Source organism: Trachypithecus francoisi, unplaced genomic scaffold (genome assembly GCF_009764315.1).
Source record: "Trachypithecus francoisi isolate TF-2019V2 unplaced genomic scaffold, Tfra_2.0 Lachesis_group14, whole genome shotgun sequence".
NCBI classification, from domain to species: Eukaryota; Metazoa; Chordata; class Mammalia; order Primates; family Cercopithecidae; genus Trachypithecus; species Trachypithecus francoisi.
In genome coordinates, this window is record NW_022681459.1 from 3895925 (window position 1) to 3914516 (window position 18592).

General features: G+C 40.9%; 1 protein-coding gene across 2 annotated transcripts in view; it reads left to right on the forward strand.

Moving 5' to 3' along the window:
* Window positions 1-18592, forward strand: part of CXADR (CXADR Ig-like cell adhesion molecule) — a 77655-nt gene that overhangs the window by 30882 nt on the left and 28181 nt on the right. For both annotated transcript variants that reach the window (XM_033232188.1, XM_033232186.1), the window contains exons 2-6: window positions 2938-3104; window positions 6771-6975; window positions 13682-13837; window positions 15403-15525; window positions 16079-16217. In XM_033232188.1, coding sequence (XP_033088079.1) covers window positions 2938-3104; window positions 6771-6975; window positions 13682-13837; window positions 15403-15525; window positions 16079-16217 — 790 coding nt within the window. The remainder of the gene's footprint in view (window positions 1-2937; window positions 3105-6770; window positions 6976-13681; window positions 13838-15402; window positions 15526-16078; window positions 16218-18592) is intronic.

Below are 18592 nucleotides of genomic sequence, written 5' to 3' on the forward strand. Positions count from 1 at the left end.
GATGCCACCTACGTCAGTTTCACCGTAAAATTTATAGAGAAAAAAAATTCCACGGCAACATATGCTAAGTGCCGAGTAAGTGATACAGATGGTAGAAAGTAAAGTACAATCAGCATTCATAGAGAAAGAATGAAAAATAATTGTAGGTTGGAGAGGTAGAAATGCCTTAATGAATGAGATAGGAATGGAACGGAGTTTATTAGAAATAATAGAGTGTTTTTAGGTTAAATATTTAGGAGAAACACTTGAGATTATATACATAAATACCAAATCATATCATTTTCAATAGAAACATGGGCATGAAATGGAGTCCAGAGTAGTTGGACTTCTGGGCTGGATCAGTGGGTTTGGATGAAGTCTGATCAGTATTTGCTGTATAACAAAACAACTCAAACTCTAGAGCCTTAAAACAAAAATCATATATTCATGATCCTGTGGGTTGCTAGTTAGACTAGGCTAAGATGGAAAATTATGGGCTCAACAGTGGGGCTGCAGAGAGCTGGTCTGGACTAGGGCTGAGTGTTCTAGGGTTGGCCAGACACCTCCGTTGCCCCCTCTGTGGTTTGTTCACACAGTGAGTGCAGCAAGGGTTTTTGAGGCCTAACCTTGGAACTACACAGGTCATTCGTGGCACATCCTGTTCATCAAAGCTGGGCCGGCCTCAGGTTTAAGGGAGCGGGTGCAGATAATTTGTATCCCAATTTAAATTTATTTCAGGAGTGTATTTACATGTGATTGAAACCTTACAATGGTGCCTATATGTAAATGGTGTTGAATGTAACTAGTATTTTCTTTAGTTCTCAATCTATTGGCTTTGACTTTATTAAAATTTTATTAGAACTGATAGTCTTATTTTAGGACTAATGGAAAGCATCATGCAATGACTAATAACATAACTTCATTTTGGTTTGTTCTATCAAAATTTATTTGAAAAACAACAAGATAATCACTGTGGAGAACTGGGACTTTGGATTGATTTACTCCTAATTTTGCTCTAATGTGTTAATTTTTTTTGGTGGGAGCAGGGGAAAAGGGAGAGGAAAAGAGAGGCAGGCCCCGTGCACCATACTGTATCTTAGTGCTTAGGGCCTCTTCCAGGTCATCGTCCCGCTCTGAAGGTTGTCAGAGTCAGGTGACATAGGTCCAAATATAGTTGCTCTTCAGTGGAAAGTAGTGAAACTTACGGTTAGGCATACTTTAGATGTCTGAATTTATACTTAAGAAAATGTTGGGTAATCACAAGGAAACCATAGATGTGACAAGCTAGTGCTATGCATACTTTTACAGTGTGAACAGGAAGAAAAGTTTTATGTGATTGTTCACTTACAGACTAAATTTGCATTTAATTTTTTAATTTTTTGAGACGAAATCTTGCTTTGTCACCCAGGCTGGAGGACAGTGGCATGATCTGGGCTCGCTGCATCCTCCACCTTCCCAGTTCGAGCAATCCTCCTGCCTCAGCCTCCTGCGTAGCTGGGATTACAGGTGCACACCACCACACCGAGCTAGGCTAATTTTTGTATTTTTGGTAGAGATGAGGTTTCACCATGTTGGTGAAATTAAGTTATGTAATTTTAAGATGTCTTTTTATAAAATTCAATAAATGTGATTATTGGCTTTTTCAGAAGGGAAATAAAGAGGGATGAACAGTAAGAAGTGTCTCAAAAATAATGAGTCAACGATTTGGTAAATTTTTTTTTTTTGAGACAGAGTTTCGCTCTTATTGCCCAGGCTAGAATGCAGTGTCGCGATCCCGGCTCACTGCAACCTCCACCTCCCAGGTTCAAGCAGTTCTCCTGCCTCAGCCTCCCAGGTAGTTGGGATTACAGGCATATGCCACCATGCCCAGCCAATTTTGTATTTTTAGTAGAGATGGGGTTTCCCCCATGTTGGTCAGGCTGGTCTCGAACTCCTGACTTCAGATGATCCACCTACCTTGGCCTCCCAAAGTGCTGGAATTACAGGTGTGAGCCAGCGTGCCTGGCTGTAGGTTTTTAAAAGATATGTAAATTGACAGTGTTCCCTTTCTTTTTGAATTATTCTCATCAAAACTTATTGCTTAGAAATATTTTTAAGCATTCAATAGAAGGTTATAGAATGAAATCTAATAAAAGTTTAAAGAAGCCTTGGCAGAAACTGTGTCATGGTTGATTAGCATATACCCTACTGAGAGTGACTTAGTTCCCAGTGTGTTTGTGGTGAGCATGAATTAATGTAGCCTTGAATTTGTATGACATTACTGACCATATTAGTCCATTCTCACACCGCTATAAAGAAATACACAAAACTGGGTGATTTATAAAGAAAAGAGGTTTAATTGGCTCTGCAGGCTGTACAGAAAGCATGGCTGGGGAGGCCTCAGGAAACTTACAATCATGGCAGAAGGCGAAGGGGAGGCAGGCATGTCTTACGTGGCCAGAGCAGAGAAGGGGGAGGTGCTACACACTTTTAAACCACCAGGTCTCCTGAGAACTCACTGTCACCAAAACAGCAGGGGGGAATTCCGTCCCCATGATCCAGTCACCTCCCACCAGGCCTCTCTTCCAACATCGGGGATTACAATTCAACATGAGATTTGGGCGGGGTCACAAATCCAAACTGTATCACTTACCTTTCAGAGAGTCTAGAGAAATTAGTTTTAAACATCTGCTTCCATATGAAAGCCCTCTACCAGTAGAAACTTATATAATGTCAGAAAGTTCACAGCGTTCTTTAAGGGAACTGTATCAAATAAGATGATACTACTTGTGTCATTCTACTTTTACAAAGGCACAAATTAAAAACTGGGCGTCTCTGAGTTTGGACTCCATTCCTTGGGACCCAAACCCCGTCCTGTATCCCTCGCATCAATGTGCTGCTTCTGAATGGCTGCAGGGCACTGTGTGGTCTGTCAGCGTAATAGCAAATGCTTAGTCCCATGTACATTTCTTTCTCAAGGTTTCACTAGAAGTTTGAGTATCACTACTCCTGAACAGATGATTGAAAAAGCCAAAGGGGAAACTGCCTATCTGCCATGCAAATTCACGCTTAGTCCCGAAGACCAGGGACCTCTGGACATCGAGTGGCTGATATCACCAGCTGATAATCAGAAGGTGGATCAAGTGGTAAGTTTGATATGTCCTTGCTCACTTAGCAGCTGTTTGTGCGACTATCTGTCTGTCCGTCACCTTGCCAGTCACATGGATGGGCTGCAGGGAGCTAGGAAGGACGCCCCTACTTCTCAGACTTTGTGGTCTGGGTGAGGAAGGTAGTTGCTCTGGTGGAAATTGAGGACACATATGTAGTGGAGGGAAATGGATGATGAGTGACCTAAGGTTACAGAAGAGGAAAAGGTCACTGGAGTTCTTAGAGACTCTTCAGGGAAGAAGAGGAACTTTTGAAAGTTCTGACAACCAGGTAACCTCTGCCCTGATTCTGTTACCAGAACTTCTTTCTGTTTCCCTGAGCAAAGTAAATCCGGCCTGACTCATTGTATCTACTCAGCCTCCTTACCCTGTTCCCTGTCACTCTTACCTCCGCGTTCTCTCCCTTCTCTCTCTCTGGAGTTGCTGGCACCTAGAGTACAGGCTCCGTCTGAGGTCCTGCAGTTCCCTGTTCCTGTGACAGTGCAGTACCTGTCCCCCTTTAGAGCCCAGGACTCTGATCCTGTGCTTAAGATAGGGGAAGCCTAGGATGCATATGGAGAGCACGGGTCTTCAGTGCTTCTGCTGAGTGAAGCTTATGACAAGGTGCATGTAGAGACCAAGAAGCGCTGTGCCCTGAGCCATTAGTGTGTCTGGTAATGGGAAGAAGACTCCAAGTCTTCCATGCTGAGAGGCACAGCTTTGCCGTCTACAGGAGTTGTAAGAGAAATGTGAAACTGGGACTTGACTCTGAGTGACCATTTCTGGGTTAAAAACCTAGCTTCGAACCTAAAACACAGTCACATCAGACCAAAAGAAAGGTAGAAGGGTTAGGAAGAGATGGATGCAGAAGAGGATGCATACATAGAATTTAAGCTACATATGTTAACTGAGCCCCTATTTTAATATATTTCAGCTAGTACACAGAATGGTTAAAAACTGGGAATTGGAGGACTGAGCTGGAGAAATTTGCCTTCTTATTCCTTGTGTGATCTCTGTAGTCAGCGGTTACTGTAAACTGCGTGCTTGGGCAGTGTTTTATATACTTTAATTGTATATATTTAAGCCTTAAAACAACATAGTAAGGTGAGAATTGTTATATATGTGGCAAGCAGGAAACAGAGGCCCAGAGATTTTCATGCCCAGAGTCACATAGCTAGCAACAAATGCAGTTGGGATTTGAACCCAGGTCCCTCTGACTCTCACAGCTACTCTGTTGCTGTTATCCTTTGTGCTGTCCTGTGCTGCCTCCCGTGTTTCATAAACCTGTTTCCTCATGTGTAAAGTAGGAACAGATATACCTAGCATCTCAGGATTGTTATAAGAATATAGCAAAATACTGTATGCACAAGCATTCTGTAAGCTTGTAAATGATATTGAAATGATAATCATGTACTGTACCAAGTTAAATGGATGTGGTTTGCATCTTTGTTGTGCAAACGCTAATCAGTGAGAGCCACTGCTTTCCTCAGCCTAAATGTCAATGTGGACATTGCCATCATCCTTGCAGGGTTGTGAAGGGGAATCAGTGAAGACATGTAAAATTGCATGGTAAATTTCTCATTCTTTAACTAATGTTTATAACATTGTTTTCTGGAAAGACACTAAGCTAGCTTATAAAATAACCAACAGTGAGAATGCATCTTATTTCTCAAGCCCCCCTTAAAAGACTACTAAGGTGTGTGTGGAGCTTAACGAGCTACTGGAAGTACAATAGATTGAACTCTACGACCTTTAGACTTAGATTCCACAGGCAAATTATGATAAGCCTTTTAATCAAAGGAAATTAATCAAAGGAAGATAGAGTAGCCAAATTTGTGGAGTAGTCAGTGTTGTTGTTGACAAGTGGGTGTGTCAAGAAGATTGAGCAAAAAAAGTAATGGCTTGTGTTTACATAGTAAGTCAGCTGTGGACCCTTCAACTATTTCTTTTATTTACTTAGCAGACTGGTATTGAGAGCAACCTAGATGCAGGCAGTTCGTATATAAATAAAAGATCTAGCCGGGCATGGTGGCTCTTGCCTGTAGTCCCAGCACTTTGGGTGGCCGAGGCAGGAGTTTGAGACCAACCAGGCCAATGTGGTGAAACCTCGTCTCTACTAAAAATACAAAAATTAGCAGGCGTGGTGGTGGGCACTTGTAGTCCCAGCTCCTCGGGAGGCTAAGGCAGGAGAATCGCTTTAATCCAGGAGGTGGAGGTTGCAGTGAGCTGAGATCGCGCCACTGCACTCCTGCCTGGGTGACAGAGCAAGACTCTGTCTCAAAAAAAAAAAAAAAAAGATCTTTGGTATATTAGGGTGGGGTCAGTGTGGTTGGGAAGGAGATAATTCAAAAGAGAACCCAAGTTCCTCCACTCAAGAAGTTTCTGCAGAATAAACCTGGAAAACAGTATTCTTAGATGACATTTATTCTGATTATACTGCCTATAATTAGCACGCAGGTAAAAGAGATTATTTGCAGGATACGGGTCATAGTTGTGTTTCCTGATTATTATTTGAGTTTTGGCATCATTGCTCTTTGGCCCATGGGTCTCATATAACCAGAATGAAGAGATTTCATTGGCAAAAAAGAAAAATTATAAAATGTGTTAAATTAATGTTAGAGATTGTTAGAGAATACTACTACAGTTCTCTTCCAAGAAAATATTCCAAACACAGATTTTATTTTCCCTCTAAAGCATCCAGCCTTTAGTAGTTGCCTTCAAAGGCTATAAGTGTGGTTCAGAAAACTCAGTGGATTAGGCAAGGGTCTTTGCTTTAGTTACAGAAGATTCATTCAAAGGACTTGGTAACCTGGATACACATATCTTAAGAGGTTTATTTTATGATTTTATCTGTTAGAGTCTAGAACCCTCAAGTAACTCCAGCTTAGTATGAAGACCCAACTAAGTTATCTTTTTGTTAGATTCCACAGGCAAATTATGATAAGCCTTTCGTGGGGGCAGGGGGCAGTAGGTACTTGATTTTGTTACACTTGGTTGGCAAACTACTACCTCAGAGGCAGTTGAAAAATAGACTATATAAGAATGAGCAGGCCAGGCACGGTGACTTACACCTATAATCATAGCACTTTGGGAGCCGAGGGGTGTCGATCACTTGAGGCTGACCAGCCTGGCCAACGTGGTGAAATCCCATCTCTACTAAAAATACAAAAATTAGTTGGCTGTGGTGGCATGTGCCTGTAGTCTCAGCTACTGGGGAGGCAGAGGTGAGAGAATTGCTTGAACCCAGGAGATGGAGGGAGCCGAGATCGCACCATTGCACTCCAGCCTGGGCCACAGACTCAGACTCCATCTCAAAAGGAGAAAAAAAAAAACAAACCAATGAGCAAATCTGTGTTCTTGCCCAATCTTACTAAACTGCTCTCTAGGGCAGTGTAGGGCTTTACTGTTTTATCATATTGGGTCTTGGTTTCCTGGTTAAAAATGGAAGTCTGGGACTATACCCAAGGATCACGTTGATTCCTTTCCATTTTCTCGTTCTGTGATTTGGATAGTTTTAGGTTTCCCCATAATATTGTGTTCTTTTTTTCTTTTTCTGCTGGTGGGGGGAGGGGGTTCTGTAGCAGCAGGTATATCCAGGGCTCCTTTAAGAGAGTTTTTTTGTTGTGTGTTTGATTTTCCTCCTGTCTAATTTTGGCTTTCTTTTAGATTATTTTATATTCTGGAGACAAAATTTATGATGACTACTATCCAGATCTGAAAGGACGAGTACATTTTACGAGTAATGATCTCAAATCTGGTGATGCATCAATAAATGTAACGAATTTACAGCTGTCAGATATTGGCACGTATCAGTGCAAAGTGAAAAAAGCTCCTGGTGTTGCAAATAAGAAGATTCAGCTGGTAGTTCTTGGTAAGTTATTTTTATTTGTGTTAATGGGTTACTGAGTAAGAGGATGATTAGTCATAGTACTGTAGTAGCAGCATTTGTATAAGACAAAGCTTAATTTTTTAGAATAACAATTTTAAACACTTGAAATTCTTCTATGTTGGATAGCGTCAAGTATAAAACTAGCTTTTGGTTTTGGATAGGAAAAGAATGAAGTGATCAACTTTATGAAATTCATAAGAGTTTGAAAATAAGTGAGGAGTATTGTGGTATGGAGGAAGAACCCTAAGCCAGGAGTTAGGAGATCTAGGGTTTTTGCCTTGTCCTCAGAACTTGCCCTGAGAATTATGTAGAACCATGTTTCTATGATGAATAATTTAAGCATTTAGAATGGAGGTGAAGAAATATGGAAGAAGGAATACTGAATTCAAGTAAGGCCATTAGACCACATAGTTATTTAAGCTTCTTGGCATCACTGTTTTTCATCATTAAAGTGAAGAGCTGAGACGTTCACTGTGATACCTTATAGCCCTCTCTGTAATAGTTAAGAGGGAGATAGTGTAAACTGCTTTGTAAACTGTCAAAGACTGCAGAGTTTATTATCCTTCTCTAGATTCTGTGATAATGTCTACAAGCACTCTTAATCCCTTCAAATTGAGAAACTGAAAGATAATAGTTCATAAATATACTTCTAAAACCATACCGTGATAAGCTTTACACAAAATGTACAGTGGCTACCATGTAGAAAAACATAGCTGTCTAGCTTTCTATTTTATGACAGTAAATTCCCACGTTCTCATGTTTTAGGGGACACTTGGGGATTGACTTTCGTAGGAAAAGCTGATTGCTGGAATTGTCTAGCATGACTGGAAATAACTGATCAGGGCAGGCCTCCCACATCAACATTTACCTCATTCCTTCTGTTTAGAGAACTGATTAGGGGTAGGGTAGAATATTCTGAAGAATACTCTTTATTTTTATTTTATTTTTTATTTTGTTTTATTTTGTTTGAGATGGAGTCTTGCTCTGTTGCCCAGGCTAGAGTACAGTGGCACAATCTCTGCTCACTACAGCCTCTGCTTCTCGGGTTCAAGTGATTCTCCTTCCTCTGCCGCCCAGGTATCTGGAATTACAGGCATACACCACCATGCCTGGCTAATTTTTGTATTTTCAGCAGAGACAGGGTTTCACCATGTTGGCCAGGCTGGTCTCAAACTCCTGACCTCAGGTGAACCACCCACCTCGGCCACCCAGAGTGCTGAGATTACAAGAATACTCTTTAGAAGAGCAATGTTCAAGATGACTTGGGCACCCAACACTTAACTACTCCTCCTACAAGTAGACCCAGTGCTTAACTCTTACTGCTGGAGACTAGGAACATGAGTGGGGCTTTTTGTGTACCTTCATGGCAAATTCATGGGTTATCTTGGTAGATAGGATTTACCGGCAGCATCATTGAATGGGGACCTGAAGGAGTCCTAGTGAAATGCATCATTCTGAATCGCACTAGCTAAAAATGTTTCTTGTGGTGTAAAAGTAAGTCAATCTGAAAAAGGACCCAGGATAAAGGAATATGGTAATGTTGGAAATTTGCATGTTCTGTGTCTTCATTGAGTTAACATGGAGTAACTTTTCTTTGTCATAAATGTGTAAGCAAGTGAGAGATTAACACCTGGTCCGAATTCTTATCACAGACCCAGGAATTCCTGAGATTATAACCCTGACTATACTTTCTTCCAACACTGCTCTCTAGGAAGTATTGAGTTGGAAAATGTATACGGAATATTAAGAGGTTCATGATATATGAAGCAGAAGATGTTTGATTATCAGAATGATTTATTGTGAAACCCCTGTATGATGGGACAGGTACACTGGGATAATGGGGTTGACACATATTCCCAGAAGAGTTGTGGACAAGCATGTTTGTGTGTTTGTGTATTGTCTGGATCCTGAGGGACCAGATTCAGGGTCACATTTGCAGTTCTCAGCTGAAGAGACCATTACAGCATGCAGCAGAACATTTCCCAAAGGGAACCTGAGTTGGGTGGCAGGGATGGCCCATAATGTGGCTCAGTTCACTCATGGCAGGATCTGTGACTGCCCAGCCATACGAGTGGCCTTTTTATATTGAACTTTGAACCCCAGCATGTCCTAAGAATGGGAAAGTCGGAAGCACTGACACAGTTCACCCTGAGTTACTCCTCGGGAGAATTTCTTAGCCCAGTGAGCCTTGAATTCAAACCAGGGAGGGAAGGAGAGGATACACTGGGGATGAGAGGAGAAAGCAGGGAAGTGATTGTCGAAGAGAAGTAGGGACAGCTGGTACTCTGATCTGGACGAGATTGTGTCAGAGCCAGATAATTTCTTGCAGCTCTTTCTTCCATGTTTTTAGATGAGTCATGACTGCTGCTGGGAGAAACCACCAGAATTGTATTCTCTTGAAGGTAAAAATTGGATTGAAGCTTATCTGTTAGTTTTGCCTGGAAATTCTGCCTGGATTATCTGGGGCGAAAGATAAGATGAAGTGCCCTCTAGTGACCCAACTAAGTGGTGGTCCCTGGAGCTGGTTTGATTCACTGATGGTGGCTCTGCCTAGTGCTTTGGTTCTTTTGTGGGAAATCTGAAGTAGTTGCCATCATGGCATTCACAGGGTAATGACAGTTCATTCATTGAGCTTCTGTGTTATGTGGCTATTAGCCCAGGGAGATGACTGTTAGTCGTCTGGATGTGAGGGGCAGCATGTTGCTGTAACTGTAGCTGTAGCTTGCTCCATTGCCATGCCTGCCTTGCTCTTTCAGATGCAGCAGAAGCTCATGTGGATGCGGCTCAGTAAAGAAGTGGAAGTGGGAAATAACAAAGATAATTGATAGAAGGTTACTGTTGTGGCCACCTATCACGGGCACCTTCCCCTGGAGCTCTGAAAGGGCCTGTTTATTGAAACCTTTTGGTATAAAGAGACAGTTGTTTTGAAGAGCAGAACATGCACAGTAAACAATTCCTGGACATATATGGTATACTCCCACTGCACCATGCCACCAGATCACAGTGGCAACAGCAAGTGTAGTGGCTCCGTCATCACTGGCCTTAAAGATCCTAAGGGATTTGCAAACCATTGATATAGGGCACAGCCCTCACTACTTTTTATTTTGAAATAATTTTTAACTTTATAGAAAAGTTGCAAAAATATGAGGAAGTTTCTGAGAGTGGACCCATCATCTAATTTCCCCTAATGTTAACATCTTACAAAATCCTATTATAATTATCAAAACCCAGAAATTAACAATTGATACAATACTATGAACTAAATTACAGACGCAGTTTGAATTTAACTGTTTTCCAGTAATGTCTTTTTTGTACTAGGATTGCATCTGGAATCCACATTGCATTTATGTCTCCTTAATCTCCTCCAGTCACGTCCGGGGGCACGTGATGTCATGTCTTATTGTTAATCGTGATCACTTGGTTTAAGTTTTATCTGATGGGCTTCTCCACTCTGGAGTTATTATTTTTCCCTCTGTAATTAAAAAATGGCTTGGGGGAGCTACTTTGAGATTATGCAAATATGTTGTTTCTCATTTAACTTTTGCCTATTGATTTTAGCATCTATTGATAGATTTTGCCTGGAGTCAGGGCATTTTGAACTCATCAGAAATTATATTTCTTGGAAGGATGACATCATGATAAAAGTATCCCCTGTCTCATGTAGGGATTTAGAGAGTATTTCCAGTAGACTGTGTAGCCACTAGCATGGAAAGAGGATGAAGTAATACATGTATGGAGCAGAGCATTACTAAATTGATGGGATACCGTGTCCAACTACAACTCGGTGGTCACATACCCTTATCTGAGAAGGACTGTTGGTTGTGTTAGTGATCATGGAGGCAGATGTTCTGCAGAAAATGACCAGTATGTGGGAAGCGCAGACCAAATAAACATTTAGGGGACAAGACTTTATTGGTGCTCTCTTTGTGGTTTTCTTCTGTTCTAGCAGAGTACCATGGGTTAAGAATTAATCTTCCTCGTAGTATGATGGTTGGATGTTGTCATGTAAAAGACTTGTACTTTCTCTTCCCAGTGGAAAGTAAGTGGGCCGTTCCAAAGTGTCATTCAGAAACCTATGTTGTTAGAATCTTGTTTTATTGTGGATGGGTTGTAGTGAGGCAGGCCCTGAATTTCCTAGCAGCAGGAAATAAACTGTCCGTTATTAGATATGTTTAGCTTGCTGGTTATATGGGAGAAGATGGATATAGAAAGGGTGAGGGTTAGAGTTAGAATACCATATTACCCATAGATGTTTGATGCACAAAGCATTGCATCAGTTACTTATTTGCTGGTAATTTATTCTAATAAAGGATTTATTGGTAGTTTGAAGAAATGGAAGAGAACAAGGCTCATTTCATTGAAGACTCCCAGGATGAAATAATTTACAAAACTTATTTAAAAGTCCAATTGATGTAGTCTCCAGAGCACCTGGTTAGATTGCTTGGAAAAATCAATAGTGCAGTTAAATATGTGTTGACCCTTATTTTAAAAATGTAAGTAGTAGCAGATGAAGAGGAATACAATTAAATTTGTTAAGGAGCTACTAAGAAGGAGTAAGGTCATGGTTGACAACCTTAGTTGAAGATACCCCACTGAATATGACAAATCGTGTTGAGCCAGTTTTGGGAAACAATTTGACAATTTCTTACAGTGTTAAAATACGTACAGTCACCATATGATCCAGCAGTTACTGAGACAAAGGAAAGCATATGCCAGTGTTCACATGAGTATTCAAGCAGTGTTGTTCATACTGCAAAACTGTAAAATGCATTTGCCTTTATTCATGGTAGTAAAAGAATAAAAACCCATTCATGACTGAAAAGATGAAAATCTGCTTAAACTAAAAAAGAAAAAAACAGTCTTGACATTTATCAGCCAGAAAGACAGATACAGATTAAAGTCAGCCACAGAGTTTATAGAAAACATTGTCTCTCGCAAAGATGTTTAGCAGTGGTAAAGCATAGACTATTGCTGTCTTCCGAATGTTGCCCCCAGACCCACACTGCACTACCCATCCTCTACTGGAATACTCAGTTACTAAATGGCCCCACCTCCTCACAGCTCTCACTTCCTGTTTAATCCACATTTTTCCTAATCTCAGAAACAACTGATTGAGAGCTGATGGCTACTTCCTTAGAACCTCCTCAGAATCCTTCAGCATCCCTGCTCTTGTCCAGTGGCATTCCCTGGTTCCTCATAATGCGTTCCTCTCTGGCCAATCTGATTTTGATAGACTACATACTCCTTGTCGGTTCGGCTAACTAGGCTTTAACAGTAGCCCCGAACTGGAAGCACAATCTTCATTAACAGGTGACTGGATAAGCAAACTTGTGTTATAGTCATTCATTGAAATACTAAAATAGCTATATATGCAATAACGTGGCTCAGTCTCAGAAATGTTATGCTGAATAAAAGAAGACAAAAAAGTACCTACTGTAGTATTCTATTCATGGGATTCCAGAAGAAGAACTAATCTACAGTGGTAGAAATCTGATCAGTGGCTGCCTGGGTCTGGCGTTTTGGAGTCACATCTATTGTAACTAGCAGGAGGGAACTTTCTTGTGAGAGAGTTGGAGTGATGCTTAATGGATATAGAAACATTTTTTAAAAGTAATCAACCCACATGATTAACATGTTAACTATATTGTGTGAATATTATACCTTATTAAAGTTCAGCAAAAGAGTATGCAATGCCAGGGTGTTAATCCACCAGGACTGGGGTGAGTTGTTGCAGGTAATGGAGTTAGTAGCCGTTCTAAACAGTTACCCAGGAACATCTGGAATATAACCTCAGATTTCCTTTTTCAAAAAATTATTATACATTCTTTTTTACACATGAATTTCCAGGTTGTGAATATCTTTGATTCAAGGTCTGGTTCTGTCACCTAGGCTGGAGTGCAGTGATGTGATCAGAGCTTCACTGCAGCCTCTAAATCCTGGTCTCAAGCCATCCTCCTACTCCAACCTCCTGAATAGCTAGGACCACAGGCACACATCACCACACCCAGCTAATTCTTCGAAGTTTTTATAATGACAGAGTCTCGCTGTGTTATCCAGGCTGGTCTCAAACTCCTGACCTCAAGTGATCCCCCCACTGCCTTGGCCTCCCAAAGTGCTGGGATTACACTATGCCCAGCCCAGGTTTTCTTTTTTGTAGCCTGCTCTTTGGATGGATTTGAGCTGATGTAAATGCAGAATGCCAGTTGGTCTTTGCTACAGTAAGTGTTAGTATTGTTGATTGTAAACTGCCTGATTGTCAGGGTTATGGCACCTAGAGGGTTGTGACTTGGTACGTACTGTCAGAGGGCTACATGTCAAGCATGGGGAAGAATAGCTGAGGAATGAAAGGGGGAGCTTCCTTGACTCTCAAGTGGTCTTGCCAGAAAAAAGCAAGTGCATCATTGCTTTTTTTCAGGTGTGCCCCATGAAATGGACAGGCACCGAGCTATGCCTGAGATATTGCCGTGTCTACTAATGCAGTGGCTGCTTGTGTGAGCTTATTCTTTGCTGTTTTGTGTCAGATAAAGCTGAATAAACTGATGTTGATCACTTACTGTGGTCTTTCATTCTTTTGTGAATTCTGAACCCAGAACCAACTGATAATGAGTCAGTGGTTGTGTACAATGCTGTATTCGTAAAAGTAAGTTCCGTTCTCTTATGTAAATTTATAATTCATTTTCTTTTTCAGTTAAGCCTTCAGGTACAAGATGTTACGTTGATGGATCAGAAGAAATTGGAAGTGACTTTAAGCTAAAATGTGAACCAAAAGAAGGTTCACTTCCATTACAGTATGAGTGGCAAAAATTGTCTGACTCACAGAAAATGCCCACTTCGTGGTTAGCAGGTACTGCTGATAATAGTATTTGTACCAGTGCCATTGATTTGGACTAAAATCTAATAGGGGGTGTGTGTGTGATTTGAGATAGGGCCTTGCTCTGTCACCCAGGCTCACTGCAATCACTGCTCACTGCAGCTTCGACCTCCTAGGCTCAAGTCGTCCTCCCACCTCAGCCTCCCAAGTAGCTGGAACTAGAGGTGCATGCCATCACACCCCGCTAAATTTTAAAAAAAATTTTTGTAGAGGCAGGATCTCCCTGTGTTGCCTGTGCTGGTCTCAAACTCCTGGGCTCAAGGAGTCCTCTTTCCTTGGCCTCCCAAAGTGCTGGGATTACAGGCATGAGCCCAGGCATGTGCCCCGCCTGCTTACATAGTTCACATTCCCAAATGCTTGCTTTCCCCTTTCTACATAGAGCAATCAGGATTTCCATGGGAATTATTCAGGGTTTTATAATACCAATTTAGTGTCATGTATTATAAATGAAGAGCTATTCTATGATTTCATTTTTTAGGATATTATAATTAGTTACTTTGGTAGATTTTTTTTTTTTTTTTTTTTGAGACAAGGGGTCTCGCTCTGTCACCCAGGCTGGAGTGCAGTGGCAGGATCTCGGCTCCCTGCAGTCTTCACCTCCCAGGCTCCAGTGATCCTCCCACTTCAGCTTCCTGAGTAGCTGAGACTACAGGCATGTGTCACCATACCCTGCTAATTTTTGTATTTTTTGTAGAGATGGAGTTTCTCCATGTTGCCCACACTGGTCTCAACCTCCTGGACTCAAGCTCTCTTCCCCCGACAGCCTCCCAGAGTATAAGTGTGAGCCATTGTGCCTGGCCAATTTTTTTTTTAATTGATGAGAAATGTTCGTGATTATAACTTAGATAGTGGCTAAAGTATAATAAGAGTTGGGTCTTTAGTGCTTCGACTAGATTTAAAATATAGTAATTTACCCATGGCTTGTCTATAAATTAAAAGCAAACCCATGTGACACTAACTAGAAAGTTACAAATTGGCCAAATCTGCTCACCTATTTGTTACAATTGACTTCCTAGTTCAAACTGATTACCAGGCTCCACCCCACCATCCACTGCATCCTGGTCTTTAGTAGGTTTTCTCTCTGCCTCTATTTTTTTTCAAACTAAGAGACCAATCTGGGAGTCCTCTTCTGACTTCCTTTTGTATGTTTCTTCCATCTAGTGGGGAATAAAATAGGTTTTGTATGTTTTCCTGCTCCATGAGACATCCTTTGTGGGATGCCATAGTATTTATGGTCTGATGTGCTCCAAGATGGGTTTGCAACAGCTACAGTGGACCAACACCCGTGCTCCAGCAGAGGCTCTGTGGTGCAGCGGGGGGGGTCATGGTTACTTTCACCTTGATACACATGAACTGGAAGCATGATTGTTTGAATTCTGGAAACATCTGTGTAGCTCAATGACAGTTTGTTTGCATCCAGTCTTGGTCTGTCTTGCTTTTAACTGGATTGTCCAATTTGATAAGGGCTACGTTTACTAACACCTGATAACAATACATACTATAAAAATGAGTTTGTTTTCTTTTTCCTCCTTCCATAGAAATGACGTTATCTGTTATATCTGTAAAAAATGCCTCTTCTGAGTACTCTGGGACATACAGCTGTACAGTCAGAAACAGAGTGGGCTCCGATCAGTGCCTGTTGCGCCTAAACGTTGTCCCTCGTAAGTATCTTCTTTCTGTTGGTGGTTTTGTTTCTGTTATCTTTATACCACCTCCTTTAGTTCAGTCAGCAAGTGTGTATTACGGGCAAGGGGACACTGACTTTGATCACAACACTGTGGTTTGATTATTAGCTTTTCTAGAAAAATATATTTTATTAAAAAAACTTCATAATTGCAATGATACATTAAGAAGGTAAGAGTTGTCAAATCAACCCTTGTACCATGTTTAGCTATTATGATGAGTAGCTTAGAACACTCTTATGTGTTAACCAAGATAGCTTTGAATATTAAAATCTTTCAGACAGGTTTTATCATTTTAATGCTTGAAATAGATTATACAGTTCAGAAGACAGTTCTTTTCATGAATTTTTTCCCCGGATCAAAAAGACTAAATAATTTGTCTCTTAAAGTTAATACATGTGATGAAATCAATCAAAAAATATGTAGCCTACCTTCAATATCTATGCATGTGTGTGTGTGTGTGGTGTGTGTGTGTGTGTGTGTGTATATATATATTTATTATTATTATTTTTTACTATTCTTCTTATTTTAGCTTCAAATAAAGCTGGACTAATTGCAGGAGCCATTATAGGAACTTTGCTTGCTCTAGTGCTCATTGGTCTTATCATCTTTTGCTGTCATAAAAAGCGCAGAGAAGAAAAATATGAAAAGGAAGTTCATCACGATATCAGGTAATTAAGTGAGACAGGAGTTGACTGATGTATACCAAATGTATGTCATGTCTCTAAAGCATTAGTTCTCTTATTAACCACCCGAAGCATCTTTCTTAGGAGAATGGATAAAGCTTTGGCCCCGTTTTTCTCAATACATTTGAAAGCATTTACTTTTAACTCCAAGTACAGAGCTCCAACCACCATTTATTGTGCCCCGCTCCCCAACCTTCTTGTACCCCATTTTAAGAGCCACTGCGAAATGATTATCTCAAGACTGCCTGCCTTTTTGAGAAGAATTCCCACCTGCAGTGGCAGGGGTGAAGCCTTCAAAAAGTAAAGCGGATATTGAGGTTTGGAAAAAAAAAAAAAATCTGACCTGATTGTATCAGGTAATCTGGTAGTTTGTAGAACGATTGGTAGTATAATTTTTATTTTCCTTAAATATTGTAAATCAGAAGGTCTTAACAAGAAGTGTGCATATTCGATAATAGAACTTTAGAAAGTCGTAACACATGACTTCACACCCTAGAAATTGACATTTGGTAGATCTGGGGTGGGGTCTGGACACTTGTGCAGGGACACGTCAGAGCTATTGTGGATTTGGTTCCAGACCACTGCAATAAATCACATGAATGTTTTTGTTTTTCTGGTGCACCGAAGGTTATGTTTATACTATATTGTAGTCTAAAGTGTGCAGTAGCATCATGTCTCAAGTGGCCTAATTAAAAAATACTTTATTGCTAAAAAATGCTAATGATTGAGCCTTCAATGAGTCCTAGTGGAAGGACTCTGCTGGTGGAAGGTCTTGCCTCAGTGTTGATGGCTGGTGGCTGATCAGGATGGTAGTTACTTAAGGTTGGAGTGGTTATGGCAATTTCTTTATTTCTGTGGTTGTTGGGTTATTTTCTTGTTTGTCTGTTTTCCGAAACAAGGTCTCGTTCTCTGTTGCCCAGGCTGGAGTGGAGTGGTGCAATTATGGCCCGCTGCAGCCTCTGCCCCCTGGGTTCGAGTGAGCCTCCCACCTCAGCTTACCGAGTAGCTGGGACTGCAGGCATGAGCCACCACACCTGAGTAATTCTTGTAGTTTTTGTAGAGATAGGGTTTCACCATGTTGCCAAGGCTGGTCTCCAACTCCTGGGCTGCATTAGCTCCTACCAAGAATGTCAACCTGTCCTTTAAAGCTTTGAAGCCAGACACTGACATCTTTAGCCATTAAAGGCCTAGATGGTGTCTTCTTCCAGTAGAAGTCTGTTTTGTCTCTATTGAAAATCTGTTACTTAGTATAGTTACCTTCATCAACGCTCTTTTAACTAGATCCTCTGAATAACTTTCTGTTGCTTCAGTTTGTATTCTTATGTTATGGAAATGGCCTTTTTTCCTAATCTCATTAACCAGCCTCTGCTAGCTTCCAGCTTTCTTTTCTGCAGCTGCCTTAGCTCTCTAGGCCTTGATAGAATTGAAGAGAGTTAGGGCCGTGCTCTGGATTGGACTTTGGTATAAGGGAATGTTGTGACTATTTTGATCCTCTATCCAGACCACTAAACTTTCTCCATATCAGCAGTAAGACTGTTTCGCTTTCTTACCATTCACGTGTTCACTGGAGTAACACTTTGACTTTACTTTAAGAATTTTTTCTTTGCATTTACAGTTTGGCTTGGCTGTTTGATGCAAGAGACTAGCTTTCAGCCAGTCTAACTAAGGTTGATTATTTCTGGGTTTGATTTAAAGAGAGCCCTGCTGGTGATTGCTTGGGTCCAGGAGTTTGAGCTTGCAGTGAGCTGTGATCGCACCACTGCACCCTAGCCTGGTTGACAGATCGGGACTGTCTCAAAATAAATAAAACAATTTTTTAAAAAGCAGAACTATGGTAACTCTTCCTTTTACTTGAACACTTAGAGGTCATTGTAGGGTTATTAAGTGGCCTAATTTCAATATTATTGTGTCTCAGGGAATAGGGAGGCCTGAGGGAGAGGTGGGAGAATGGGGGGGTGGTTGGAGGAGATGGCCAGAACACACACAACATTTATTAAGTTTGCTGTCTTATATGGGCATAGTTCATGGTGCCCCAAAACAAATTAAAATAGTAACATCAAAGATCACTGATCACAGATCACCCTAACAGGTATGATTATGAGAAAGTTTGAACTGTTGTGAGAATTTCTAAAACACAACACAGACATGAAGTGAGCAGATGCTTTTGGAAAAATGGTGCAGGTACATTTGCTTGACACAAGGGTACCACACACCTGCAATTTGTTAAAAAAAAAAAAAAAATGCCATAAGTATCTATGAAGTGTGATAAAAGCAAGGCACAATGAAACGAGTACGCCTGTATTTTTTAAATGCACCAAAGATAACTCAGATACACAGTTGTTCTTCGGTATCCGTGGAGG